Source organism: Anarrhichthys ocellatus, unplaced genomic scaffold (genome assembly GCF_004355925.1).
Source record: "Anarrhichthys ocellatus isolate YVR2014 unplaced genomic scaffold, GSC_Weel_1.0 scaffold14, whole genome shotgun sequence".
NCBI classification, from domain to species: Eukaryota; Metazoa; Chordata; class Actinopteri; order Perciformes; family Anarhichadidae; genus Anarrhichthys; species Anarrhichthys ocellatus.
The window spans coordinates 3,255,902-3,281,505 of NW_022280044.1; the positions used below are offsets into that span (position 1 = coordinate 3,255,902).

Consider the following 25,604-nt stretch of genomic DNA (forward strand, 5'->3'; position numbering starts at 1 on the left):
TTAATTTCCTGAAAATGATTAAATCATGGAGTAAGTCTCTTTTTTTCTGTTTTTTTTTTTTTTTTTTTTTTAATTGATCCCGATGTGGACATTTTAATGTGGTGATTGACAGTTTGCTTTTCTCACATTATAACTCGGTTGTTCTCATGGAAACCATGTAAAGCAGCGCACGCAAAGAATGTCCCTCTAGCTGCCCATTCAGCATAATTAACTCAAGACCAATAAAACTACGTTGCTCTTACTTCAAACTCAAGAAGTTATTGAACCTGTTTGGGAATGCTGTGCTTGATGTCAAGTTGTTTGTGTGAATATCAGGGCTACTGTATATTATATCATTTCAATACTACTGTCAAAGCAAATGGGAGGTGTTTGAGGAAATAAAACTACTCGTATTGGAAAGATCTGAGCATGTGTAAATGCAAAAGACTAAAAAACTGATCAAAACTACATCTCTTTAATTCTCTTCTATCACTCAAGAGACAACATAGTGACTGATTCTCTATAGACTGATGGCTGATTGAATTATTCTGCCGATAAATATAGTTGGAAACAATTGGTGTGTGTGTGTCTGTCTGTCTCTCTTATTCTTTCTTATTAAATGTGATAGAACTTGCCACAAAGTCTGACCATAATACCTAGAATTGTAGTCGGATGCTGGATCCCAATGTCACAGAAAAAGGTAATTTATTGTTTCCTAAAATTTCTTTTTTTTTTTTTTTTTACTTTAACCGTCAGTCGTTTTGCATATTAAGACTTTTATTCGGCTAGCACTGAAGACATGCAGCCTCAATGGATGACATCTGGAAAAGAATAGTATATTATACAGATGAACTGAGACAATAGTGTGCTGAAGCTCTGAGGTAGGCTATGTTCTCTCATTACCAGCTGTTATGTTTAATGTTGAATGCGTACAAAAAATGTTAAATTCAGTGGCCTCTTCTCCTTCGTTAATGCACTCGAACTTGAAAATCCATTGAATTATAGGCTATGGTCTGTAAAAGACGTGGATTTCAGGCATCATTCAGTGCGATTTACACTTCCTCAGAATATCAGTGTCTGATGTGTCATTGCAGTCGATTTAAGGAGCTCATTTTTCTTTGTTGGTTCTCACGTAAAAGACACAAGGTGTTGTGAGGAGCAACAGACTGGATGGAGACGAGGACTTCAAGGTGAGGAGAGGTGAAACCTGAAAACCATACCGTCTACACATTTTTTTCAACATACTATAATATGACTTATTACTCTTTTTTTTACATACTATACTATGACTTTTTCGACGTACTATAATATTACTTTTTTCAACATACTTTACTATAGCATTTTAAAGACCTTTTTTGAAAGTCTATACCATGACTATTATTTTTTTCAACATACTATAATATGACTTATTTGACAGGGGTATTTACTTGGTTCCAATCTGCAACACAACACTACATGTCACTAAATCATACACACTGTTCCTTTAACATCATTAATGGTTGTACTCTGCTGTACACTGTCTTAACAAGCAACACAACTGATACAAATCATCACTTTTGTAGAGTTTCTAGTTCTATTTCAAGTTAGAATTGACACTGTAAAGTGTATTACAGAATAATCTAGATCCCATTCTACATACAAAGGTACAATAGGTGGCGGTACGCACCTAAAACTTGGCATTGCAATGTATCAAAAAAGTAAAAGAAGAAGACAACACCGGAAAGCAGAGAATTGCATAATGTTCACTTGGTATTAAAGATTTGTGTTGTGTTCATATATTACGTCTGTTCACTAAAGGGTCAAACTTAAAAGGCAGTTACTCCTAAACCTTAGATCAGATCAACTCTCCAACTTTACCTCTGGGACCATCCATGTACTGTATATTAATGAATGTGGTGTTATTTGAATGTATGAATAACTTACCTTCCATTTAATAGTTGCTCTATATTTACAGTTATTAGCATCAGCTCTGACATTGTGAGACCATAACGTGTTTGTGTCATTTCTTACACCAGTGAAAATAAGGGTTTGAAATCTTGAACTTTATAGTTTAAAATCTGTATCAAAACTTTGTTGTTCCGTTGTTAGCATGACTGAATGCACATCAAAATAAAAACAATAAGAGACACAGGAGCACGGGTCATTTAAAAACTAGTTTATTTCCATCCCGACATTGAAGGAGGGTAATGGTGAACTGCAACCTTTTACAGAGCGAAACAGGCCGAGCATCATCTACTGCACCGATGCCTGGAATGATGTCATTCAGGATCAATAACTTATGTAAAATATTCTTCACAGCAAAAGGATTGAAACTACATCGTAAAATACTGTGTACAGTGTTTTGCACACATAGCAAGCACTTTCAACACAACAGTATTTGTTCCCTAGAGGCAGACTTTTACAGATGTGGAGTTGATCATTATGACGGGTAACTGGTTTAGGTAGCACAAGCGCTGAAGGGAAATACAAAAATATAGAATTATATGTGATAATATTTAGAGGGTGAAGTGCTTTCGTGGCAAGAGAAGGTGATTGGATGAAGAGCAGCAATCCAGGACCTACAGATGCTTAATGGGAATACGTTGCAGAGGGATATAAACGGGCTGCACTGGTCCAAGAGATAAACTGTTCAAATACCAAAAACATCCACAGACTCCTGCTCATCTCCCACTTATATAATCGAGGACGAGTGTTCCATTTAAACATACCCTAACACAGTTATGATTTCAATCCTCGCTTGACATTGCAAGATGGTGGCTTTGAAAAGCACAAGCTGCTAACATGTGAAGGTGGCTGTTTTCAAAATAACATTTTCAAAGACTTTGATCACTTTTTCTTTTACTGAGCATTCAGTCATCTCACACTGCCCTAGAAAAATGACAAACTTTCCTCCCTCTTGAAGACACATTGCACATAAGAAGAGGTTGATATACATTTGTCGTATTTACAATTTAATGCAGATAACTTAACCTTGGCTTAATGTCTAACTACATTCATCTTCCCAGCGTCATTTATCTCCAGAGTCCTGTCAGCAGTGCCCTGACTCTGCTGCTCTCGAGTGTTATCTGTGACAGGTGGGTGGACAGTGGCTGTATTTTGAAGATCTTTTCAGGACTTTCAGGCATTCATCGACTCTTCTGTTCTTCTCTTTTAAAAACACAGTACTACAGCTCTCCCGTAGCATTTTGACAGTCTGACACTAAGGCAAAGTAAGACCACAGAACATTTCAATTACATGAAAAGGGTTTGTTACAGCAGCTGGCAATTTGGTCACGTCCTCTTTGATTCGCTTGTTATGTCCAGGGTCCTCTTACACTCGTGGTGGGTTAGTCCTCCTGGCTTCGTCGGGTTTGGGAGCGGACTCTTTTCAGTCCTACACCCTCCTTGGTGAGATTTCCAGTCAACGCGGCATCGTGGACCTGCTTCATGTTCTCCTGGACTTCAGCTTTGGCGTGCTTCAGCAGGTCGGCCTGACCCTGAGAGAGAAAAGTACAGGGTAGCAAGGAGAGACAGGGACAGAGGGTAGAAGTGGAGGGAGGGAGGTGGAAAGAGAGCAAAAAGATGAGCAACTAGCTAGAGGCCAGAAACATGTAGTGGTCTACCCCGAGGGCTGTTTTTTTTTTTTTGTACGAGTGTGTGTTGCTGACCTTAAGGATGGTGATGTTCCAGCTGAAACTCTCCAGAGCCCGACTGACCTTGCGACCCCTCAGCCCCTCCTTCACCGCCAGACTCTGCAGCTTCTCATGAAACTCCATGGCTAGAGCCGAAAATACACAAAACCAACAACAAGATCATCGATCATTCCTGTGTAGATGTAATTGTACGCAATAAGCACCTTCCAAAAGAGTTCCTTTTTTATGGATAAAAGGCAATGCTTTCATTTGCCACAATACGAAAAGAGAATTATGGCAGATGCTATTAGTATCCAGGTGTGAGAATCCAACAATACTATTTGCACCTGGGCGGAATAGTCAACGTGGCTGTTTGCACCTGGGTGTAAACTGTGACTAAAAACTGAAAAATAATAATGATTAAAAAATAAAGTCAACTTAACCCCAGTCCCCGAGGTGAAAGTCATGAGTTTGACCCATTAATCCACCACAAAATACTCCCTACACACATACCTTTTCACTCTTTATATCACTACTGGTATTGTTATTACTACTAATTTTTTCCTTTTGCTTAATTATTGCTAAATTAACATTGCTATTTGCCGGTCTCTTGCTCTGTGTTAGCAGTAGAAAAACTAAATTAGACGAGTCAATATTCAACATTCGTGTCAAAAAACAGTATTTAGTTAAAGGGATTGGCTCCCTTTGGCTATTAGGAGTATGTGAGATTCAGTAGGTTGCTCCCACACACTATAGGACACAACAGTGATTATACACTCAGTTCAGTGAGTTCAGTTAGAAAGGTGTTCTCTCAACTATTGCCTTTATTTCTCTTGATAACATTGACAAATTCTGACGTCACCGTATCTGACCAATCGTCTTTTTGCCTGCATTCCTCAAACCAACCGGCCTGTGAGTTTCCATCATCCACCTGCAGGCTTTACTCCACCAACACCAGCACCTAGACTCTGGGGAGTCCTGTCCTCTCTCCAGTCTTCATATTGGGCCCACTCTGAATGAAGAGGCTTCACATCAATCGGGCCCTACGTCGCCACCCTCAATTAATTGTTGTACAACTTCTAATTAATTTCTACTCGGACCATAAGCATCAGATTTCACAAAGTGAGAGAAGAAGAAACAGAATGAGCAATGACGGATCCAGAGGAATGATGGAAAATCTGAAAGACAACGAGAGAGAGCGTAATAAAAGTCGGGCCGCCGGAGAGTTAGAGTGTGTGCAGTGAGTTGTGTTGTGTGTGTGTGTGTGTGTCTGGCTTCCTCTGACCGCTCCGGGCCACTGTCCCACTGTTACCATGGAAACCCGGAAGTGGGTTAACACAGGGCACACATCTCTGCGAGCCATCAACGAGAGCCCAGACGTTAAACGTGCCAAGCTGGGGACCACACACACACACACACACACACACACACACACACACACACACACACACACACACACACACACACACACGCACACACACACTGAGAAAAGAGTAAACAGATTGGACGCGAGTTTAACAATTCCTCACACAAAAATCCCCTCTCTGTCACTAGACGTCTGCAAACACTGACACACACCTGCACACACATACGTTTGTCGCTGCGCTACGTTCACTACAGAAGTTGCTTGAATAATAACCTTTACCGAGCGGTTGCTTGGCAACTCGAAGCCTACGTGCCAATGAAACGTGTGTGTGTGTGTGTGTGTCTATTTTCCTGTCAAACCAAGTGAAGCCAATGGAGGGAACATTATTTCCAAGCCAATACTTGGACACACAGATAAACAGAAATATGGTCCTGACCCAGAGGTAGGAGAACGAGCATCACCTTCACTTCCTGTCCTCTATCTGAACTGTGAGCGTTTGTGACAGGAAGAGAACACAGATCTCACTTTCAGCCTGATTTAATTAAGAAACAACCAGGTGTGAGTCTCACCACTATACAGGTCAGGGCCCTGGAGGAAAAGCAGCTGCTCAACTGAGGTTCTTAAAAGGGTCAGTTCACCCAAAATACACAAAAAAAATAAATATTTGGGGATGGTGGATAAGATCTGGTGGGTGTGACGGCTCCAGCATACGATTCAATCATTTTTCTTACTCATCAGACCATTCAGTGAGTCCTCAAGCTAATGCATGATAATCCATTATCAAAATGACGAAACCATTACATGGTTTGTCCAACAGGTAGCACTAACAAGTTCCTTTTCAACTACAAAATGTGTCTTTCAGCACCTACGTCACAATTCTTTAACAGACAATTTGAAGGGAAACTTCTCCAAATGTTTGTTGATCATGTCCAATCTATTTTAAAACTGAATATCAACTGATGTATCATTTTCTGATTGTTAAGACTCTAGTATTGGTTATGTGCTTTCACATACCTTTAGTGGTATTGATAATATTTGAATTTGACCTCCCTGTGCATTGTTTTCATTGGAACTACTAACTAGCAAATAAATAGTCTCACAGTGTGTTGTGTGGATTACCCAGAGTAATAAGGACATTGTTTTGGGAAAAACACAAGACTGAAAATAATTTAAAAAGCAACGTAATTCCCCCCCAAAATGTTCTTTTTCTATCTGACCTCCAGTGATTTAACTTCTCACTTTGGTGCAGTGATGTTGCTCCACCCTGAATGTGGAACAGTGTGCTGACGCAACAATGATGGCTGAGATTGAGTGTAGAGACTAGGGGAGACGGGAAAATATGTCAGCGTTAAGTTACTTTTTATAAAGTTTTAAGTGATAAAGAGACAAAACTATTTGCATGACTATACAGTATATACCACTAGAAGAGATAAAATGAGTGTTTTATAAATTTGGATGAACCGGCCCTTTGACACACCAACACATTCTGATGCTCTCTCCTCTCCCGTGGTGTGCTTGTCTTCTTCCCAGCATTGCCTGTAGCTATCCATCTCTGCCATCCATCTTCCCACGGCTTTCTTCTCCCTCTCCGTTTCAACTCTCTCTGCTCTGATGTAACACTGCAGACATCCATCTCTGCCACCAGCCGTCCCATGGCTCCCTCTGTGTGACCTGTTTATGTGTTCCCGTTGCCCACCCCCTCTTCCAAGACTGAGCGGAGGACCTCCGCCTTTGGATCACCTGATCGCCATCTTTACTCTGTACACACAGGAAGAGCTTTGTTCACAAGATCAGACCTCCGGCTCTGCAGCAGCTCTTTATCAGATGAACATACTGGCACTAACCTATCTAACTTTAAAATCTCACTCTATTTACCAATAACACTATAAGTGATCACATGTGAAATAAAAGTATAAGAGTATATATATATATATATATACTGTGGTTCCAGAAAACCTAAAATGAAGTTCAGTTGAGGATGGAATGAGTTGTTTGGGAGCAAAGTGGATAGAGTGCAAAATTGTAAACAACATTAATCTCTGTTAAACACTCTCTTTCTCCACAATGGCCAAAGCTGAACCATCATCTTCCTCTCAAAATATCAATTCACCCTCAGGTTTACATACATCTTTCCTTCATCTCCTCTTTTCTATTCGCAGCAGTATTGAAAAGCTGACGAGCTTGTGTGCATTTCAACAAAATGTAGCACATAGTTGAACTTTGTAGTCTGTGAACATGTTTTATATTTGTTATTTTAAAGGCCCTTCTAGGGATTGGCATTGGAAATTAGCATTAGCTAAAAATGCTGATACATTGAATTGGAAATTAACAATAACTCTTAAATATAATGATGTTTGTTACTGCGGCTTTATAAAATCCAGCACTACAGAATTATATAAATTAAGTGAATTTGTTTATTTTGTCTCTCCAAGCCACTGGGTTAACATTTCCAAATGTCAATCACAGTGTCTCCTGAGTGGCAGCTAAAGACTGAGCCGAGGTGGGGAAGGGGATGTGTGTTTGTGTGAGTGTTGGTGTTTGTGGGTTGTTTATTGCCACTCTGACGACAGTCTGGCTGACTGATGTCAGATCATCCAGACGGTCCTCCTGAAGTAAACAAACCTCTGCCAAACATCACAGAAGTGATATCAGCAGGTCAGCTACGATGCCCTTCGCTTAACCGACGGAAGGATGATCGATGGCGGGAGCTGCACAAATTTAACCCCCCTCTATCCAAAACATATAAATAAACTGGGCCGGTATAAATACTTATTTACATGTAACCTCGCGTGACACTGTTGCTTATGCAGATGTCTGCAGAAGATGGGATTGGAAAAATATGGTGGGAAAGGAGAGGACAGGAAAGAAAAGAGCATTAGAACAGAGAAAAGGAAAAGAAAGTAAATGGGATACAAGAAGATGAAAGGATACAGGGAGATGAGAGGAAATAGCATGATAGAAAAGAAAAGGAAATGGGATAGGCGGGAGAGGAAAAGAAAGGGAAGAATGAGAGGAAAGAAGATGCAAGAAGAGGAGAAAATGAAAAGAGATACAAGACAAGGAGAACAGAGGAGAGGAAATTGTAAAAGCAGAATCGAAGGAGAATGACAGAAAAGAGAGAAAAGATGATACAAGAAAAGGAGAAGAGAGAGCATGAGGGGAGAGAGAAGGAAAGACAAAGACAAATTAGAGGAAAGGAAAGAGGATACTAGAAGAGATAAGAGGGAATGAGAGGAGAGGAGAGAACATAAGAGGAGAGGATATTAAATGAGGGAAGTTAAGTTAATGACAAAAGCAGCGGCTGCAGTGTGGATAGCAGCACTGTTGAAGAGGCTGTGTGGGAGTTGCCATGAGTTGACTGGGAACATCAGCATGGTTTCAACACAAACATCATAACACACTGTCTTCATAGCGTCTTCATAGCGGCGTCACACGCTCACACACACACACACACACACACACGGGTACACACCCATCGTCTGTATCTGTAGGATCCTGTCGTGGATTCCATCGGAGAGCTCGATCACCGCTCTGCTCGCTTGGACCATCTGCAGACAGGGAAACATCTATTAGCATGTAACCCACACGGCTGTAGTGCACCATCAACCCTTTACGAATTAGCCATCTTGTTGCGTAAATCACACATTTAAGCACATGTACAGTCTGTCTGATTGTCTGGTGTAAAAGGACACAATATACTACACATTCAATTGATGTAAAATCATATGAGAGGTGAAGATTTACAATTAAATATCACGCTGTTGTTTTACATATTTTGGTGACTGAATTATCCAGTTGGAGTTCCCACTGTTGAATGTTTTACCACAAATTGCACAGTAGACACAACTACACAAGCAAGCATGTGAAGGTACCCACAAAGAAGTGACAGCTCTTTCAAATTGATAACCCCACACACACACACACACACACACACATCAATGGCATGAGCAGCTTTAGCCTGATTAATTCTGCACTTCCTCTCATCCTGCTGGGACGTGAACCCTGGTGGAGAACAAAAGAACACTGTTCGACAAATAAGGGATTAACTACAGTACATAAATTTGACCAGATCCAAGACACACACACACACACACACACACAGAGACCTATTTCCCTATTTCCTGTCTCTGTCGTTTGCCTCTCCCTCCGGCATCAGGATTGAGGTGTGCAATCCATTTAGCTGAACGACATTCAAATCTATGCTAATGGTATTCAGCAAGCTTTTTCAACTCTGATCCGCTTGACTGGAAACGGAAGCGACTAAACACACACACAGAGACACACACAAACACACATTTTCACGAACACACTAATGCACAAATAGAATAGTTGCATAGCAGTGATAAACAACCCTATTTAAATTAAAGTGTCACGGTTTATACACCGGCGCCTTAATCATAACTTAATAAGACTAGAGACAGATCTATTTGTCTCTAGTACAGCCGGTTTTTGGCTACAAACCCTCCCTCACTCACAATGCACACACACACACACACACACACACACACACACACAAACACATCACATTGTGCTCTCTTGACATTATCTCTATATTGGCAATTCATACTGACTATCCATCACCCTACCGAAGAGACTCCTGTGGAATATCTAATATCAAACACAAACAAGTGCACTTTGAGTAAATATCAATTGAAAAAGTATTGCAGGGGCCAGACAGATGGCGAAATAAAGGGGTGTATTGTTGTTTGCCGCAGCAACACTTGAACATGGCAGGACAGGCTAGAGTGCTGGACCACATATAGGTGGCCTGTCACAGTCTAACAAGACCCAGAGGGAAAAAGAGGAGGCAGGAACTAAGAGCGATCAATGAGTGAAAGAAGGGATGAGTAAGAGGCTGAAAGACGGAGGTAGAGACCACAGGGAATATGTTAAAAGTGAGGACAGAGAGAAAGGCTGTCATTCTATCCTTGCAGCTGAGCAAGCTAAACCCAGCCAAACAAACGGTTAATCCCGCCTTATTGACTACTTGATGAGATGACTAACAGACCAAATTGACCCCTCTGACCTCTAGTTTTCCTCTGTCCCTCTTTCTCTCTTTGTATGTATTTCTAAGGCGGAGGCTGGATTTCTTTTCAGACATCATTAAATAAATTAAGTCTTGTTGAACAACTTTCTCCTCAGTCGATGAAAGTTTATTTGGGTGGAAACACACAGTGGATTCAGGCCAAGGGGAGGATGTCGCCGATGTGTTTACCGGGCCTTGTTAGTTGAAATGGGAATGTTGTCTGCTACATAACAATGAAGAGCTCACATTGTGTTTGACAATACATTGGTTTAAAAGGAAGCTTTTGTCTGGGAGTGGGGTTCATTGTTAGGTCAAGCACACAGGAGACGGGAGGTGATCTTTGTTGCTTTTGTTTGCGCTTTCCTTCCTTTTCTATGTATTTCAGAGATGAGAAACTCCATCTGGTGAACAACCACAAGTATGGAACTGTCTCTTCCTTCCTCACCATTGCATAGGTGGAGACAACCCGGCGAAGGACGTCCGGCAGGGGCCCCTGGGGCTCCAGTGTGGGGTAGTGGTCAAAGAGGTTGAACAGTAGTAAAGGCGCCCCATCTGGTCCTGACACCCTGGAGCCCAGAGCCAGGACGCACTGCATGAGGTTAGCCACCGCTGACACCCCACACAGCTCCCTGAACACTGCTACTGAGTTCTGGTGAAAAAAAGAAAAGAAAAGAGGACCGACAGATATAATACCCTGCAAATTCAAACGCACACAAAGTTTCACAATCTACCTCTTTCTTACTTCCTGACCCTGATGGAAAAACATAAAATCTGTAAAATCTCATTCCCACTCTGTCTCTCACTTGATGTGGTTTTTCTCTTTCAGTCACACACACACACACACACACCTACACACACATAATCAAAAGTCACTTCTGCTACAGAGCTATTTGTCTTTTCCTTCTACTATTGATTTGCTCTCTGTAGTTCTCTCCTGCAGCTGTGCTGTTGTAGTAGTTCAGGTTGAAACAGAAGAAATGAATAGACGCGGATGACAACAGTCTCATCACACTGACTGAGCGTATAATTACTCTTTTTATTGCCCAAAGGTGACACACACAGACAAAAATGCTGCATGGCTTATAAAGGTTAGATGAGCTTTTTTTAGAACACCAGTGGCAGTCTTCCCTTTTCTTCTTTACAGTTGTAGAATAATCACTGTTCAATTTCAATATATTGATAATGAGCAAGAGAAGTGAGATATACCTTTTCACTTGCAAGTGTAACATATTTATATTGTTTGTGTTGTCTGACAAAGAGCTCAAAACCCACATTCAAAGCAGCAAATAATCACATTTGAAGCTGAAAGCCAGTATTTGTTTGTCATTTTTGCCTGATAAATGACTTGAATACAAAGTTTTATCGAAACCGTTGTTGATTAATCTTTTGGCGAAGTGATCACAAAGTTATTTTTTCACTCACCTGCATATTTTCCCTCAGGTCTGTGGCTTCTCTCAGCGGAGGAGCAGCCATCTTGAAAACCTCATCCACAGCCCGGACCCCCAAGTCCCTCAGAGCTGTGTAGTCCCTCCCCTTGCGGGCCTTCCGCACAGACATTCCCCTTTTGTGAGGCTTTCCCCCTCCCCTCCGATTGGTGAGGGCCACATGGACAAACAGATTGGCGTGAGCAAGTTCCTCTCCTGTCAGAGACTGGAGTGGTATATGTCGGTAGCCCGGTTGAAGACACTCCAGAGGGATGGTGTACTGGCCTGTGGTAGAAGGGAAATCACAATTCATTTGAAAAAAATATAAAAACATGTCCAGTAAAAACTCTTAAACAGTCTGATCCACTCTTACAAACTCAAACTATGAAATCGTTGTGTTTGAGTCCATTTACAGTCACCCCTCTGACCTCTGACCCTGACACCTACCTATGAACTCATCGCCTATGAAATCGTCATCCAGCACCACAAAGCGAACCATGGCGAGCTCCGGCAGGTTGATCTGGAACTCAAAGCTCTCATCAAAGACAGGGTTGTCCCCATTCTGTGTCACCGTCCTGGTGCGGTGCTCTGCGCAGTCAGCTGGGATACCATGGATCTCAACGTACACGTAGGGGTCCACTACGTCTCCTTTGGCCCCGGCACCACGCGGCTTGGGCAGGTTCTGGCCGCTTATCACCTGGGAGGCCAGAAACACAATCATGAGTTTAGAGGATTATTCCAGTTTATTAGAACTCAACATTTGTTGTGGTCGAAGCATTATTCCAGCACACCTTCACATGGAGCAGCTGTGGAGACACACCAGGCACCGTGTCTCTGGTGTCTGCACTGAAATAAGACACCTCCTGCCGCATGATGGCTGGCCGCAGAACGTAACCGCAGTTCCCATTCTGCCGGAACCAGGCTATGTTCAGGTCCATCATCAGTCCTGCTGTCTGAAAATTCATAGACACAATCTGGCAACCGTACTTCCACAGGTCCTGAGGGTTCATATTGCTCGAGTCAATACGCATGGGGTTGGGGTACACCCGTGACAGGAAATGCTTGTTGTGGTTGACAAAGTCTCCAGGGCTTTCACCAGCGAGACGCACGGCCAGAGACTCATGAAAGGAACACAGTTCCCAAGGGTTTTGGCTTTTGGTCGATGTGGGGAAGTCGATGAAGCGGACTGAGCGGCAAAGAGTTACTTGGTCAGAGAGCTCCTTCAAGAGTTGTAAACGTTTGGGGACAAGATGTTGAGGATTAGACTGAGTCACTGCTGTGAAAGAGACATTTTTCTGCACCATGTCCTTCTCATTTCCTCCAGGCGCTGCCACTCCACTGTTAACCGCTTTCATCCTTTGACACATCTCTGCCCCTTCATCCTCCTCACTTACCTCCCCGTCCTCCCCATCAGGCCCTGGCCCCAACTTCTTACCCTTTAGTAGAATTCGATGCCTTAGCGCATGCGGCGATGGTAAGTATGACTCCCCTTCGTATGGCGGATCTCTGTATAACTTCTCCCCTAGTATCCTCATGAGATGTTGCCACATCACCTTCTGCTGTGGAAGTGAACAGTGGTTCTCAAGACATATAATTAATGGGTACTGCGAGGCCACAAACGCAAATCTTCCAATTGCTTCTAACACACAGTGCAGGGCCAGTGGTGGTGAGAGAGTGTGTCCAGTACACACCACCGGCTCCCCATCGGGGCCGTCCCAAACGTCCACCTCCACACAACGGCAGCCCATCTTCAGCACGCGGATGTAGCCAGAGATGTCAGACGGGCCACGAAACTGGTCCTCGATGAGGTAGGTGTTGTGGGAGGAGCTGATGTAGTAGTGGGACAAAGGCTGGCACATGTCCTGGCACACGGTGTCGTGCTCCTTGTCGAAGAGGTGGCACTCTGCCGAGGTGAGGTAGCTGGTGAAGCCATCCAGTGACAGGTATCCCTCCTGCTGGCCCTCCTCCGATGGCTCGTGGGACTGGATGAGCTTCAAGCTGGTCTCCTCACTCACCTGGAGGTCACAGTGAGAGAAGAGAATTGAGAGATGAAGGAAAGAAATTGGAAAGGGGTGTAATGATGTAATAAAGGCTGGGATTTGCAAATATATGTCTGACCTGTTTTCTGCTATTTGTATGCATGATTAATTCATGTTACCCACTTGAGTCATGCCTTGCTCAGCCTCGAGGAACCTCATCAGGTCTTTGGTGTCCAGGAACTCCTTGTTGCTAGAGAACTGCACCAACAGAAAGTAGATCTCTGGTCGTGTGCAAAAGTCATGGAAGACCTCGATGAACTGCTGCCTGGTGACTGGCTCATTTCTTCCTATTGCTCTTTTGTTTTCGACATGATCTTTAACTCCAGGTTCATTATCTAGAGTGAGCCCACACATCCTCTCCCGAACTCTCTGGAGCTCTTTGAACCTGTGCTCCACTTTGCGGGCGCCGACCCCAGGGTTCACGCTCTGTATCAGCCTAACGGCCAACTGCAAGCGGATCCCTTCCTCCACGTCTTCCTGTCCGTCCGAATCAGCAGCAGAGGAGAACAACTGCTGCAGCCAGCCAAGACGAAGGCTGTCCTGGCTGCTGGAGAGCATGTCCAGGGCATGTTTCCCATACTGCATCAGATACCTGCGGGAAGAACGGACAAGGCAGATGCAATTGGACAGAATATTTTCCTTACTATACTGCGTCACAATTTCTTTCATTTTTATCTCAGGTATTTCGCTGACTCTCACATAAAAAGCAATTCCTGCAACAGTAGAATAGCCCTCCACTGACAGCTTTTTCATTCATTTTATTGGTTTAGTTCAGCAAAAAACGCAGAGTCGTCCAGCAAATAAGACTGCTCCCAGTTCTTGCAGTGTCATACCTCAGGCCCGTCACCCAAATGTTCGCCACTTCAGCAGAGTTGGCCACCAGGTCCAAGCTTTCATACATCTCTCCATAGATGATGGAGAACGCACAGTCCTCGGAAATCTGCTCATAAACTCCGCTGGTGCGGAACGTTTCTGTGTTACGACCTGTCCGTACCTAGAGTGTGAGACCAGAAGTGAAACAAATCAACAGTTGCCTTCCTTACGATTCAGGGTTGTAAATATTCCCAATGCTTTAGTCTAAAGGACTCAGTGAGATCATTAATAAAGTGAGGGAGGGTGGATTTAGACCAGAGGTATTTAAAGAGGGAGTCGGCTCCTAACACCTCCAGGGGAGGCTCAGTTAATGGAAGAGAAAAAATCATCAGTTATTACATTGGTTATCAAAAGACGATCACATAGGATAACCTAATGTGTGTCAATTGGTAAAAGAAATAGTTTAGAGGGGAATTTGGGGGAATTTTACAGTTTTTCCCACTTCCCCAGAGTCATGAACTAATAAATGCCTTAGGACAAACCGTTTCTATTTATTTGGTGTCGTCTGAAGTTATGTCAAACAATATTAGCAATAGTAGCTTCAATCTTGGTTCAATTGTGTGAATGGTCAAGTGGAACGTGAAGTGTCTATGGGTTCAAATAACATAATCAGCAAACTATATGGGGGGGAGCTGGCGCCTGTTTCCCAGCTTTGTCTAAAGGACTCCCACATTCTCAGACTTTGTAAACCCCTGATTTAAAAAAAAAAATTCTCTGGACACTGACCTCTCTTATGGAGGCCAGAGAGATGCGGGCTTTGTCTGACTCCTTCTTGGATGGCTCCCAGCATAGAGCCTGGAGGCCTGCGTCCAGCAGGTAGTAACGCTGGTAAACACGGGAGTTGGTTCGGATTTTCTTCAGCTCAATCCCCTCAACCTGAAATGAATAGATGAAGTTGTCAACTGCTGACTTTCAGTGTAAAGCTCACTCCATTTCAAGGTCCCTTTAGTGTCTGGCTCAAAAGTCTGTGATCTATCATTCAACTCTTGATGCATCCAAGGGACATTCACTATTTCATGCACAGATAAGTAAAATGTATATGCAATGCAATATAAACAATCATTCAGTCCGACTACATCATATTTTAGTTTTTGTCGCGGGTTTGTTAAACATTTTTTAATTATTATACCTTTACTGTGTGATTACGTATTTATTATACTTGTTTTGATCTCTTGTTTGTTCATTTGCACTATGCTGCTGTAATCCTGCAAATGTCCCCGCTGTGGGACTAATAAAGGATTATCTTATTTTATATTCCATGTAAAGGTTTACAATGTGGATGACCCACCATGGAGTGGATACAGTCTGCAGCGCTGCTGATCTTCTTCTCTGACAGGCTGCTGCTGAAGGACACCGTCTTCTTCCTGTCCCGACCAGCACGTGACCCATCCTGATGAGGAGGGAGGAAAGGAAGGAGGAAAGGACAGCGCAGATAAGGAAAGGAGCAGGTGGGGGGGGAAGACAAATGAGTAGAAAGAGACAGACAGACAGACAGTTATCCCTCTGAACAGTATTCTTTGCTTGGGCATGAAAAGCATTTATTTTCCATCCAGAATGGATCTCAAAGGATTAAAAAGGCATGTCAGCTTATATAACAATATATAAACACAGATTATTTGGTCTACTACATAGAGCCTCCTCCTCCCAGTCTGTTGTCTTTCCTGATGCTAAAAGCCTTGGCTTGCCCTTGCCTTTCACCATTACACCATTAATCATACCTGACCAGACAGAGGCAGCAGCATTCTAATTGTGCCCCTCCGCAACGACGCTGGCAGACCCAATCAGTTTATCTGAGCTCACCATCGCAGCTCATCCGTCTGATTTATTGACCGATCAGATATCACCCCCACAGAGAACAGATAAGAGCATATATGTGGGCGAAGTTATTCAATTATGGATATTTTAGAGCCCTGATAAAATCCAATCAAAGACTTAATTGAAGCTAATCGAAGGTCTAAGCAGGATGACATAACTGTAGTTGATTCAATCCTAAAACTGACTGAGGACACCCACACACTCGACATATTACTGTCTTACTTACATACTGTAGGCCTATAAATCACAAGCAGGGAAGCAAAAAGTAACAGACAATATGAAATAAAAATAAATCTTTAAAATCAAAATTGTAATTCTACAATACAAACACAGATTCTGGTTTTCTTTGTATTTCTTTGTGAAAATTCAAAATACTTATAACTTTCTTCCAATCTTCATATACGTACATACAGGTAACCTGAACTTTGGGGAGTAATTTAAGGGTTCAGTGTCACGATGGTCAGGATCAACAACACCAAGCCAGTGATAGAACCAACAACCTTGTTGTTGCCACTAATTGAGCTACAGCCGCCCCATAATCTTATGACAATTATTTTCCAGTGCTTTGGCACCTGATGTTATGTATTCAACTAATTTAACATTCAACTAATTTGGTAATACAATACCAGGAGTGGGGTTCGAACCCACAAGAGCATTTGCCCATTGGGTCTTAAGTCCAACGCCTTAACCACTCGGCCATCCTGGTGCTACATGATGACATACTGTCAAGACTTCATTATCACATATATTATCTGTTCTCCATTAAAGTGTCTCTCCTGATTAAAATACATAAAGGTATAATAAAGCTAAAATGGTTTGTAGGATTTAAGAAGTCCAAATAGATCAGACGAGTAGGCCGATCAACATTTTCATATTCATAGTGAATTTCTGTGATCAGCGGCATATTAACATACTCATCAGCATGACTCTGACTTCATTCAAATAAGAGTTCATATCTTTTATGAGAGAGGAGAGGAGGGAACCATTCATATGAAAGAAATCTGGGGGATATGAAAGGCCAAAAGAGATGAGAGAAAGAAAAGATCCTGTGTTTCATCTAAAGAATATGAATGAACATGTGAGAGAGGGGAAGCATAACTCACAGAGGATGAAAAGGTTTCCCTCAGAAACCATCACAAATCCTCATAGAATTAGCTCATTAGGATGGAGAAGTGTTACCAATGGCGACAAGTTTGTTTTTGAGGCGGCATGATGAGGGAGGCGTTGCTCTAAAAATACGCCTGGTGCCTTGGAGTATGATAGAAGGGGTGTGGCGAGAGAGACAGTACGTCTTTCCTTCAAGACCCACCTTTTAATCTTACTCTGAAGACTGCAGGAAGAAAAAGGAAAAGCTCTCATAATCACTTCTAGCCCCTAAAAAATATTTGAACAAAATAAAACACTGACTTCACCCTTTGTAGTGCTTCAGCAACGCCTCTAAAAGAAGAAGACTCAGACGCAGCTCCACCTCACCAGCAGCATGTATTTTGAAAAAAAGCACCCAATTTGAATATGAAAGCTCATGGGAAATTCCTCAGTGACACAGAATGAGGCGCAGAGACAATACTTGTTGACTTAACTCACAAATACGTGACACGTGCACCTTCACACAGGAGCGTACGATACTACTCCAATTAGTCACTCTCTCTCATCCTTTCATACAGTGTGGTGACAGGCATCGGAGATTATCAGTGGTCTCAATCTGTATCTCTTCCTGTGTGTGTGTGTGTGTGTGTGTGTGTGTAGTCCTTGTGTGGCTGCACCAGCACAAGTCACAGAGCACACGATACCCATGTACTCCACCGACATTTATGCACCATGTGACAAGTAACAAAAGCGTCATTCTTGATTAATAAACAGGTGACGGACAAATGTGCCTTCCCCTAAACATCCAATAAACCTCTTATGGTGTGTGCCGGTCACAAGCTGTGTCTGCAGCGGGGGAAACACCAGCATGTCTCCCAGGGGCCTGTTTAACAGTTGAGATTCAATTATCTCATGTGTGGAGGCTGTCCTACACGTGCACCTCTGTTACGCCTACGACATGAATTTACCGATAAAGAGAGAGACATAACCAAACAACGCTGACGTCACTGTAGACTCTGAATGAATTATCCTGACAAGATGAAACTGGAGGGCACAGATTAACCTGCAAGAGGATAAACACATGAATAAAAAACAAAAGGTACATTTATTGATTTTTCTATAAAAAAAAAGAAGCACACACCGTCAAGCAGATTAGAGCACAAACTCAGACACACAAATAACAAAACAAAACAAGTGCAGCCTCTATACCATTGATGAAAAAGAAAATCCATTGTACTTCAATCTCTGTTAGAATGTGCGGTATGTTTCCGTCACAAAGGCCCTATTTTGTTTTTCTGACTAAGCGGAAGATGAGTCTCCAAAACCACCACTGCGCTTCAAAACAGGAAGCCGCCTGTCAGCTCGTCACAGAGCTTCCTGTGGCTTCACTGAGGGCCAAGTGAAGCGACACCACAAAGGACAAAGAAACGGAGAAAGAAAGAATTCTTTATAGTAATGGCAGATGTCACTGAAAATGACTCCTAATTCTAATTATTGATCATTATCTTTAGGTTTAGCACATATGTGAGCCCATCAAATGATGTATTCATTAGCTAAGATTACTGTGAATACATTTGGAAAATTAGGCACTGCTATGATTGACTGATGTCCCTGATAGAACACGATGACTGATTGAACTGTTGGGACAGATGGATGGATGAAGTGTGAGAGAAATGGGGAACACTGTGTGGCAGAGCAGTTTAGATGCAGTTATCAGAGAAGCACCCACAAGATGACAGAGATACATCACAGAAAACTAAAAAACTTGAGAAAAGGACACAGAGTAACAGAAAACGAAGAAGAAAAAAAGATGAGCTAAAAGAAGGATGGAGAGAAATAAATAAAGGAGCTCTTTGGTAGATCACTGTCTGCGTCTTTATGCCTACAGAGCCCTTGGTATTTGCCTGTTGAAACCAGCATGGATGCAACACGCTTGTATCACTAATTACAGCATCTCAGAGTCAGCAGGACGATGAAAGTCATTAGTGGGTGTCATCTTTGATCCACGAATTAAGACAAACAGTAAATCAGAGAAAGAGAGATGCTAGTTAGATGAGAGAATCTAAAGAATAGAGGAGTGAGAATTGGTGGGGAGGCAGATCCGTCTTCCCTCTAGCCTTGTGTGTTTGACGGCAGATGATGGATGATTAATGGCATAGTTTATTCCAGTGCTGGAGGGGGGGGGGGGGGGATTTCATGGAAAAGTGAGATGATGTATGGAACGTGCAATACAAGCCTTCAATAAGAAAGTCTTATTATTATAATCTGAACACTCACGTCAGGGTGCCAGCAGCCAGCAGTATGTGTGTGTGTGTGCATATAGTTCTACTCATCACATTATACCATGGCTAAGGAATAATTGCTCCTGATTGGCTGGCAGGTATCCATCACAACCGTATAGTTCCAATCAACCACGCCGCTCTGAATCACTGCACAAGACCGTTACACTGCAGGTAACCACAGCAACAATAATGATGCTTCATCCCATGCACTCAGTTAACTCTTACTGATGAAACTGAGCTAAACGTGGGTTCAAATAGATGAGAACGTACACACAGCTGCACACGTGTGTGTGACTGCAGTGGAGGACGATACATTAGCGACAAACAGGGCGCAGGAAGCACTATGTGGTCGAGTCTTTCCGTCGGCGGCTTAATTAATGTCTGGCAATACTGTTAAACACAAAATGTGGTGAGCATTCATAGTAACTCAACTGCTCAGTCTGCCTGTAAAACCCCTGCCCTTGTGGCAAGTAGAGCTGCAGCTCTTTTATGCCTCAAACCTTTGAAGTCCAAAGAACTGCAGGCGCACACACAAACACAGTCACAGACACAATCAAACACACAAAATGAAACAAGTAAAGGTTGACTTGAAAATGTCATCTTGTCAGAGAGCTAACCACGATTTCAGCTGACAAACATCACAGATTCATTTACTGAAGGTAGGAGGCCCGCTAAGACCACGAACAGGCAGTTGGAGCCTTGAGTCAGGCATCAATGATCAAAGCGCTGAGCGGGGCTTTCACACGCCTCAGTGATGACTTGAGGTGAGGCTCAAAAGCAGGCACAAACTCAAGACACACACGTGGATGGCTGGATGTATATTATGAATCTCCATAGGAGATCAGAGCAGTTGAATGTTCTGTGGCTCCATCACAATCAGTGAGAAGGTTTATCCACTCCCTGTGCTGTGCAGGGGTCATGCTTATGCAGGCTAAAGTAGTTTAAAGCAGGCTACATATGTTGATCTGAACTGCAGGAGGTGCTCAGGGCTGCTCTGACTCAAACAACCCCAGCTGTGTGCTAACGCCTCTGGCTAATGCTGCTCCCCCGGTCTGAAAACACACACACAAAAATACATATGCACACACACAACCCCATTAGACATGCATACTGATGAAGGTGCACACACTAAAATATGCTGTCCGGTAAATCACATGTCTCAACATGTGATGAAAGTTAAAGGAACCCAAACATTTTGGGAAATACACATGTTCACTCTAATGTCTGTCTGCTAGATATAACGCTGGAGCCAAGAGAGGGTTAGCTTAGCTTAGCATAAGGTCTGGAAACAGGGCAGGGAAACAGCCTGGCGCGCTCTACATTTGTGTTTTCGTGCAAATCAAACAAACAAGACACAATGTGTTGATTAGTGAGCTTTACGGGTGCTGTTGTGCAGATTTGTTACCTTTGTACGGAGCCAGGCTAGCTGTTTCCCTTTACTTTCAGCCATTATGCTAAGCTAAGATAACCTTTTCCTTGCCCCAGTGTCATACTGGGTAAGTGGTGTCGATCTTCTCATCTAACTCTCAGCAAGAAAGCAAATTAATGCATATATCAAAAAATGTTATTCCTGAGGTTTTAGGATACGTTGAAGCATTGCAGTCACCTTTAAGAGGTGAGGCAGTTCTTGTCTTATATGGATATATGGTTGGATATATAGTTTGTGGTACATTCTCTCTCACACGCACATAAACATGCCAAGCATGTATTTCTGAGTCTTATAGTACAGTTTTGGCATGAGTAATATGGGAGCTGGATGGCAGATATTTGCTGCGCCTAGCTGTGTTTTACTGGATGTCAAGTCTGTGCAAGTGTGTGTGCTTCTGTGAGTGTGCTTTAAAACACAGACAAAGAGAGTGTCTGGTGGTTATCTACACATCTAGATGAACTCGAAACAGACACAAACTGAGCGGGCAACTGATTCTGCATCTCCTTCACGCACACGAGAGAGCAAGAGTATAAGTGAGAGGACAGCGGAGAGCATGAAGAACATACTGATGAAATGCAATTAAAGGTACTCTCATTACCTCAGTCGACGCCGACGGGAGCGCGCACACACACACACACACACTGGACATTAATCACATGACTCCTGTGAAAAGCAGTCTGGAATGTCAGATTTCCTGTTTATCTGCCTACATACCACCCCAGACTCCTATTGTGTGGAATCCTGAGTTGAGCCATTGGGGTAGTTTGGGAAACAGCAGAACAGACTGATGTGCTGACGACTGGGTTCATAACTCTGAGCTCCATCTATCTTAAGCCTCAGGTGTCTGGGATTCAAAATACAAGCACGTTTATGAAAGAACGAACGTATGCGCACTGCTGTGATGAATGCTTTGCTGCACGTTCTCAGCATTAAGTGTGCCCACTGAATATCGACAAATCGAATTCATCATCATACCACAAATGCATGCTTCAATACACGGGCTGCATATGCAGTGTACAGCATTTCCCCCCCACGCTGTCCTGCATTAACTACACTCCTTGAAGTGCAGGTGATGTTCTGCATGCAGAGCACACTTACTTAACACCATTTCTGACCCAGAATGAGATGCCAGAACGTCACTGAAGCAAACAGAGTGTTTTTAAATCCTCTGTGTCGGGTTGGCTGCAATGTCGCAACACACAGAAGCCAGACAAGAGCAGGCCTGCTGTGTGTGTGGGTAAGGAGGTGAGGAATATTTGTGTGTGTGTGTGTGTTTCAGTGAAAGAGCGGTAGAAAGTTAGGTGTCATCACCAACTGTTCGTGACTTAATAGCAATATTGCAACATGAACCTTTCAAGGAAATTGGCCAACTAGCCGGCTTCCTGCTTGCAGAGTGGGAGCCAATCAGACACAAAAGAAGCCATGCTTGAATAATCATGTCTTTACAGGCAGTAGCTCTGCAGAAAAGCAGCAACTCAATACAAGACCTCCCCCATGCAAAGTCGACACCATAAGAGCACAAAGTCAGTGGACGAGTTACTGATTAAATGTTAATGATATGACAATACTTTAAATGCCCTTAGAGTCAATAAAACAACATCATAAACTGCTGAGTGTGATATCTGTGTAAAGGGCTTAATATGAATAAACTTGACATCAGGGGCTCAGATCAGTGTAGGCAGCAGGGTTAATTGAACAGGGGTATTCAACTGTGAGCCACACATGGAGGGGTGCAATTTCTCATTTTAATCAAAGACGACAGCAGGTGATTTCACTTTTTAGTCTCTCTTCCTCCTCCTTCTCCCTGGCTGATGAAGTGCGAATACGTGACATTCCCTGCTGTAGTCTGTGACTGGAACAAAGCCTTCCCTCCACAGATCAACCCTATAAGACACATATGACTGCAAAGCTCTGACATTGCGTGTTTTTCCTGTGAGGTCATACTCGAGGCTTGGGGTCTAAAAGTTTGACAGGCTGCATCGAAACTCACTATCATCTTAAATGTGTCATGACGTCCATCTTTTATGCACACAATACTTCTACTCATTTGTCCAAATTTCTTCACCAGCATTGGCACCTGAGGGAGGTGACTGATTATTCTGCTATTCGACAGATGGAAAGGAAGCTGACAGGAAGCAGAGTCACAGTGTTAACTGTTTATTTTTTCAAGTTGCAGAGTATATAAAGAGGTGTTGGGGGAGAGCTGAGTGTATTTATGAGTGTGTTAAGTCACACCATTCAGTAATGCTTTGATAGTGACTTTTTAGTGACAGTTTGCATGCATATTTAGTTTTGAAGTGTTTCCTCTTATATTTCAAATCAAGATGAGCCCCCCCCCCCCCCCGCTAGAAATGATGGCCTACCTTGATCAGACTGCTGCGTCGAGGGATTGGTTTAGAGGCTGGATCTGATCCTGCGCTCTCCGACGTCGGGGACTCGCAGCTGGATTCGTTTTGGACCCTCTTCACGGTGTCTGACACGTTTCCGTTTGACACCGGTTCCCCTCGGTGCGTTTCCAGGCTCACTCCTGACGCAGCTTTCCAGCCAGCAACCGGTGGACCGACGGCGCTCTTGTTGTCTCCAAATTCAGCCATGGTGACACTTTTTTTTTTGGGGGGGGGGATTTCTTAGATCTGTTGAAAGCGACACGGCTCCGAACGCAACGACGCTGCACGCGGATTCAGGCGTGCCATCGTGTGAAGTGAACGACAGGCGACCATGCGCAAAGGAAAACTTCTCTCTCTCTCTCTCGTAGTATCTTCCTCCTACACACGCACACACACACACACACATACACACTCACGGAGGGGAGGGGGGGGGGGGGGGGGGTGACAGTAGGGGAGAAGGCTGAGCGACAGCAGTGACCGACACCTTCTAGACGTCCACCGCCAATACTACTCAACACATCTCCGCGTTAGCTGGATGTGCGCTTGCGTTCAGGAAATGCACATGCCAAGGAGGCTGTGTGCTCCTCCTCCGCCGCCGGCTCAATCTAAATCCTCTTCACACTGTGCTACAGGACGACGCACATCATGATGATCTCCAAGCCTACATTTGAATCAGCCCCTGCTCTCTGTCTCGCTCCAGTCTTCACCAGCAGCCAATGGGTTTATGAGTGCAGCCAGCATAATAAAGCCGTCATCTGTCAGATGGGTGGGTGGTCTGAGCTCTCCTGTCCCTCCAGCAACGAAGTGTGATTTGGTGGTTAAATCACTTTGTCTACTTGGGCTTTATAGATCAGTTATAAGCCATTACTAAGAACAACTTTTGAGTTGCCAGTTTGGGAAATCTCTCTGTAATTGGTTTGATGGTTTCTTTCTTGAAAAAGGCTGCAGACTATCTTGACCAGTATCCATTTAGGCCCACTAACAATTGCTTTAACATTTATAACCGCAGATCGACCCTCTATTAATGACTTTTATTGACATTAATAAATGCCAACCCTCTATTAAAGACTTATTAATGATCATCAATACAAACGTGACAATTAAAAGCCTTCATTAATGACTTCTAAACATGTATAACTGCAGACTTGGCGATTAAATCCCTCTATTAAAAACGTATTAACGGGTATCAATAGAAACGTGACAATTAAAAGCCTTCATTAATGACATAAACATTTAGAACTGAATGCTTTATATTAAAACCCTCTATTCATTACCTTTTTACATTCATAACTGCAGACTTAATAATAAAACCCTCTATAAATGATTAATTAACATTCATAACTGTAGACTTGGTATTTAAGCACTTTATTAATTCCTTGGCATGAGTAGAAATCAGTATTGTGTCATCCTTGTATATTTTGAGAAAGTAAGCTATTGTCAAGGTATTTTTGCAGTTTAAACTCAAATTAATATTCTTTTGATATGCACGTTTGAGACAGTCCTTTGCATACCTAAACACACAGTCGAATGCTCCATCAACTGCACCTCTACAATTCAATTGAAATCAAGGTCATGGATTTTCCTCAAGGATCCAGGGGGGACACATTGTGATGCATTGCTCATGGATAAATGCCAAGATGCCTTCCTCAAGGATAAACGCCAAATAAAATGACTGAGTTCACTTTACGAGAACACAATTTCCCACTAAGAAAGTTTACACGGAGAGCAGTGCATCCAGGTCCTGTATGTGGACATGGTGTCCATGTTCCCTGAACTGCAGGGTTTCTGTGACTCTGCAAGACAAACACCACGCTCTAAATGGCTGAAATGATTTTGCTTGTTGACACACAGTTATACCAATACTTACACAAATCAAGGTCAGTGCAGCATTCACTGACGCAAAACCAAATGTCCAAAAAAAAAAATACAGGAGGTTCTTCCACTTCCTTATCAGCTCAACATTAACATAATTTAGCGACTCCAATAAATGCTGCCACCAGGGCGTCCTTGCTCAGAGAACGGAAGTAGATATACAGTATATAGTAGTATTTTGGTAATGTAATACTGAGTAAACAGAGGTGTCACACTCTCATAACATGTTGGAGGACATGCCTGTGTTTTGCTTCTCCTGGCAGTTCAGTTTGCTCATTTTCTTTAAAGGGAAATGATCATCTAGCTTTCCAGGAGGCTCTCTCTGGAGGACATTTACACATTAGCTTAGGGAGGCCTGAAGGGACTAGACAGAGGATCAACTCCAAGGTCCAGACTTCAGAGGGTCCCTTAGAGA

The 25,604-nt window shown here is 43.0% G+C and overlaps 1 protein-coding gene and 1 non-coding gene across 2 annotated transcripts; both read right to left on the reverse strand.

The window, feature by feature from the left end:
• Positions 1–1,761: 1,761 nt before the first annotated feature.
• Positions 1,762–24,012, reverse strand: LOC116387105 (inactive phospholipase C-like protein 2). Its single transcript, XM_031853899.1, has 12 exons — positions 23,294–24,012; positions 15,607–15,708; positions 15,045–15,194; positions 14,279–14,439; positions 13,569–14,037; positions 12,198–13,421; positions 11,854–12,103; positions 11,405–11,691; positions 10,428–10,631; positions 8,429–8,504; positions 3,627–3,736; positions 1,762–3,455 (listed from the first exon to the last, which is right to left on the reverse strand). The coding sequence occupies exons 1-12, from the start codon at positions 23,522–23,524 to the stop codon at positions 3,306–3,308; spliced, it is 3,414 nt and encodes a 1,137-aa protein (XP_031709759.1). The 5' UTR covers positions 23,525–24,012; the 3' UTR covers positions 1,762–3,305.
• On the reverse strand, positions 16,757–16,839 carry trnal-uaa (transfer RNA leucine (anticodon UAA)). Its single transcript has one exon. It is a non-coding gene; the product is annotated as a tRNA-Leu (tRNA).
• Positions 24,013–25,604: the final 1,592 nt, after the last annotated feature.

Bases quoted from the DNA above. Each gene is read 5' to 3' on its own strand.
- LOC116387105 (XM_031853899.1), bottom strand. From the start codon at position 23,524: ATGGCTGAATTTGGAGACAACAAGAGCGCCGTCGGTCCACCGGTTGCT. The intron at 15,195-15,606 runs GTGGGTCATCCA...TATTCATTTCAG, and splicing joins CAGACTGTATCCACTCCATG to GTTGAGGGGATTGAGCTGAA. The intron at 8,505-10,427 runs GTGAGGAAGGAA...CCCTGTCTGCAG, and splicing joins TTGTCTCCACCTATGCAATG to ATGGTCCAAGCGAGCAGAGC.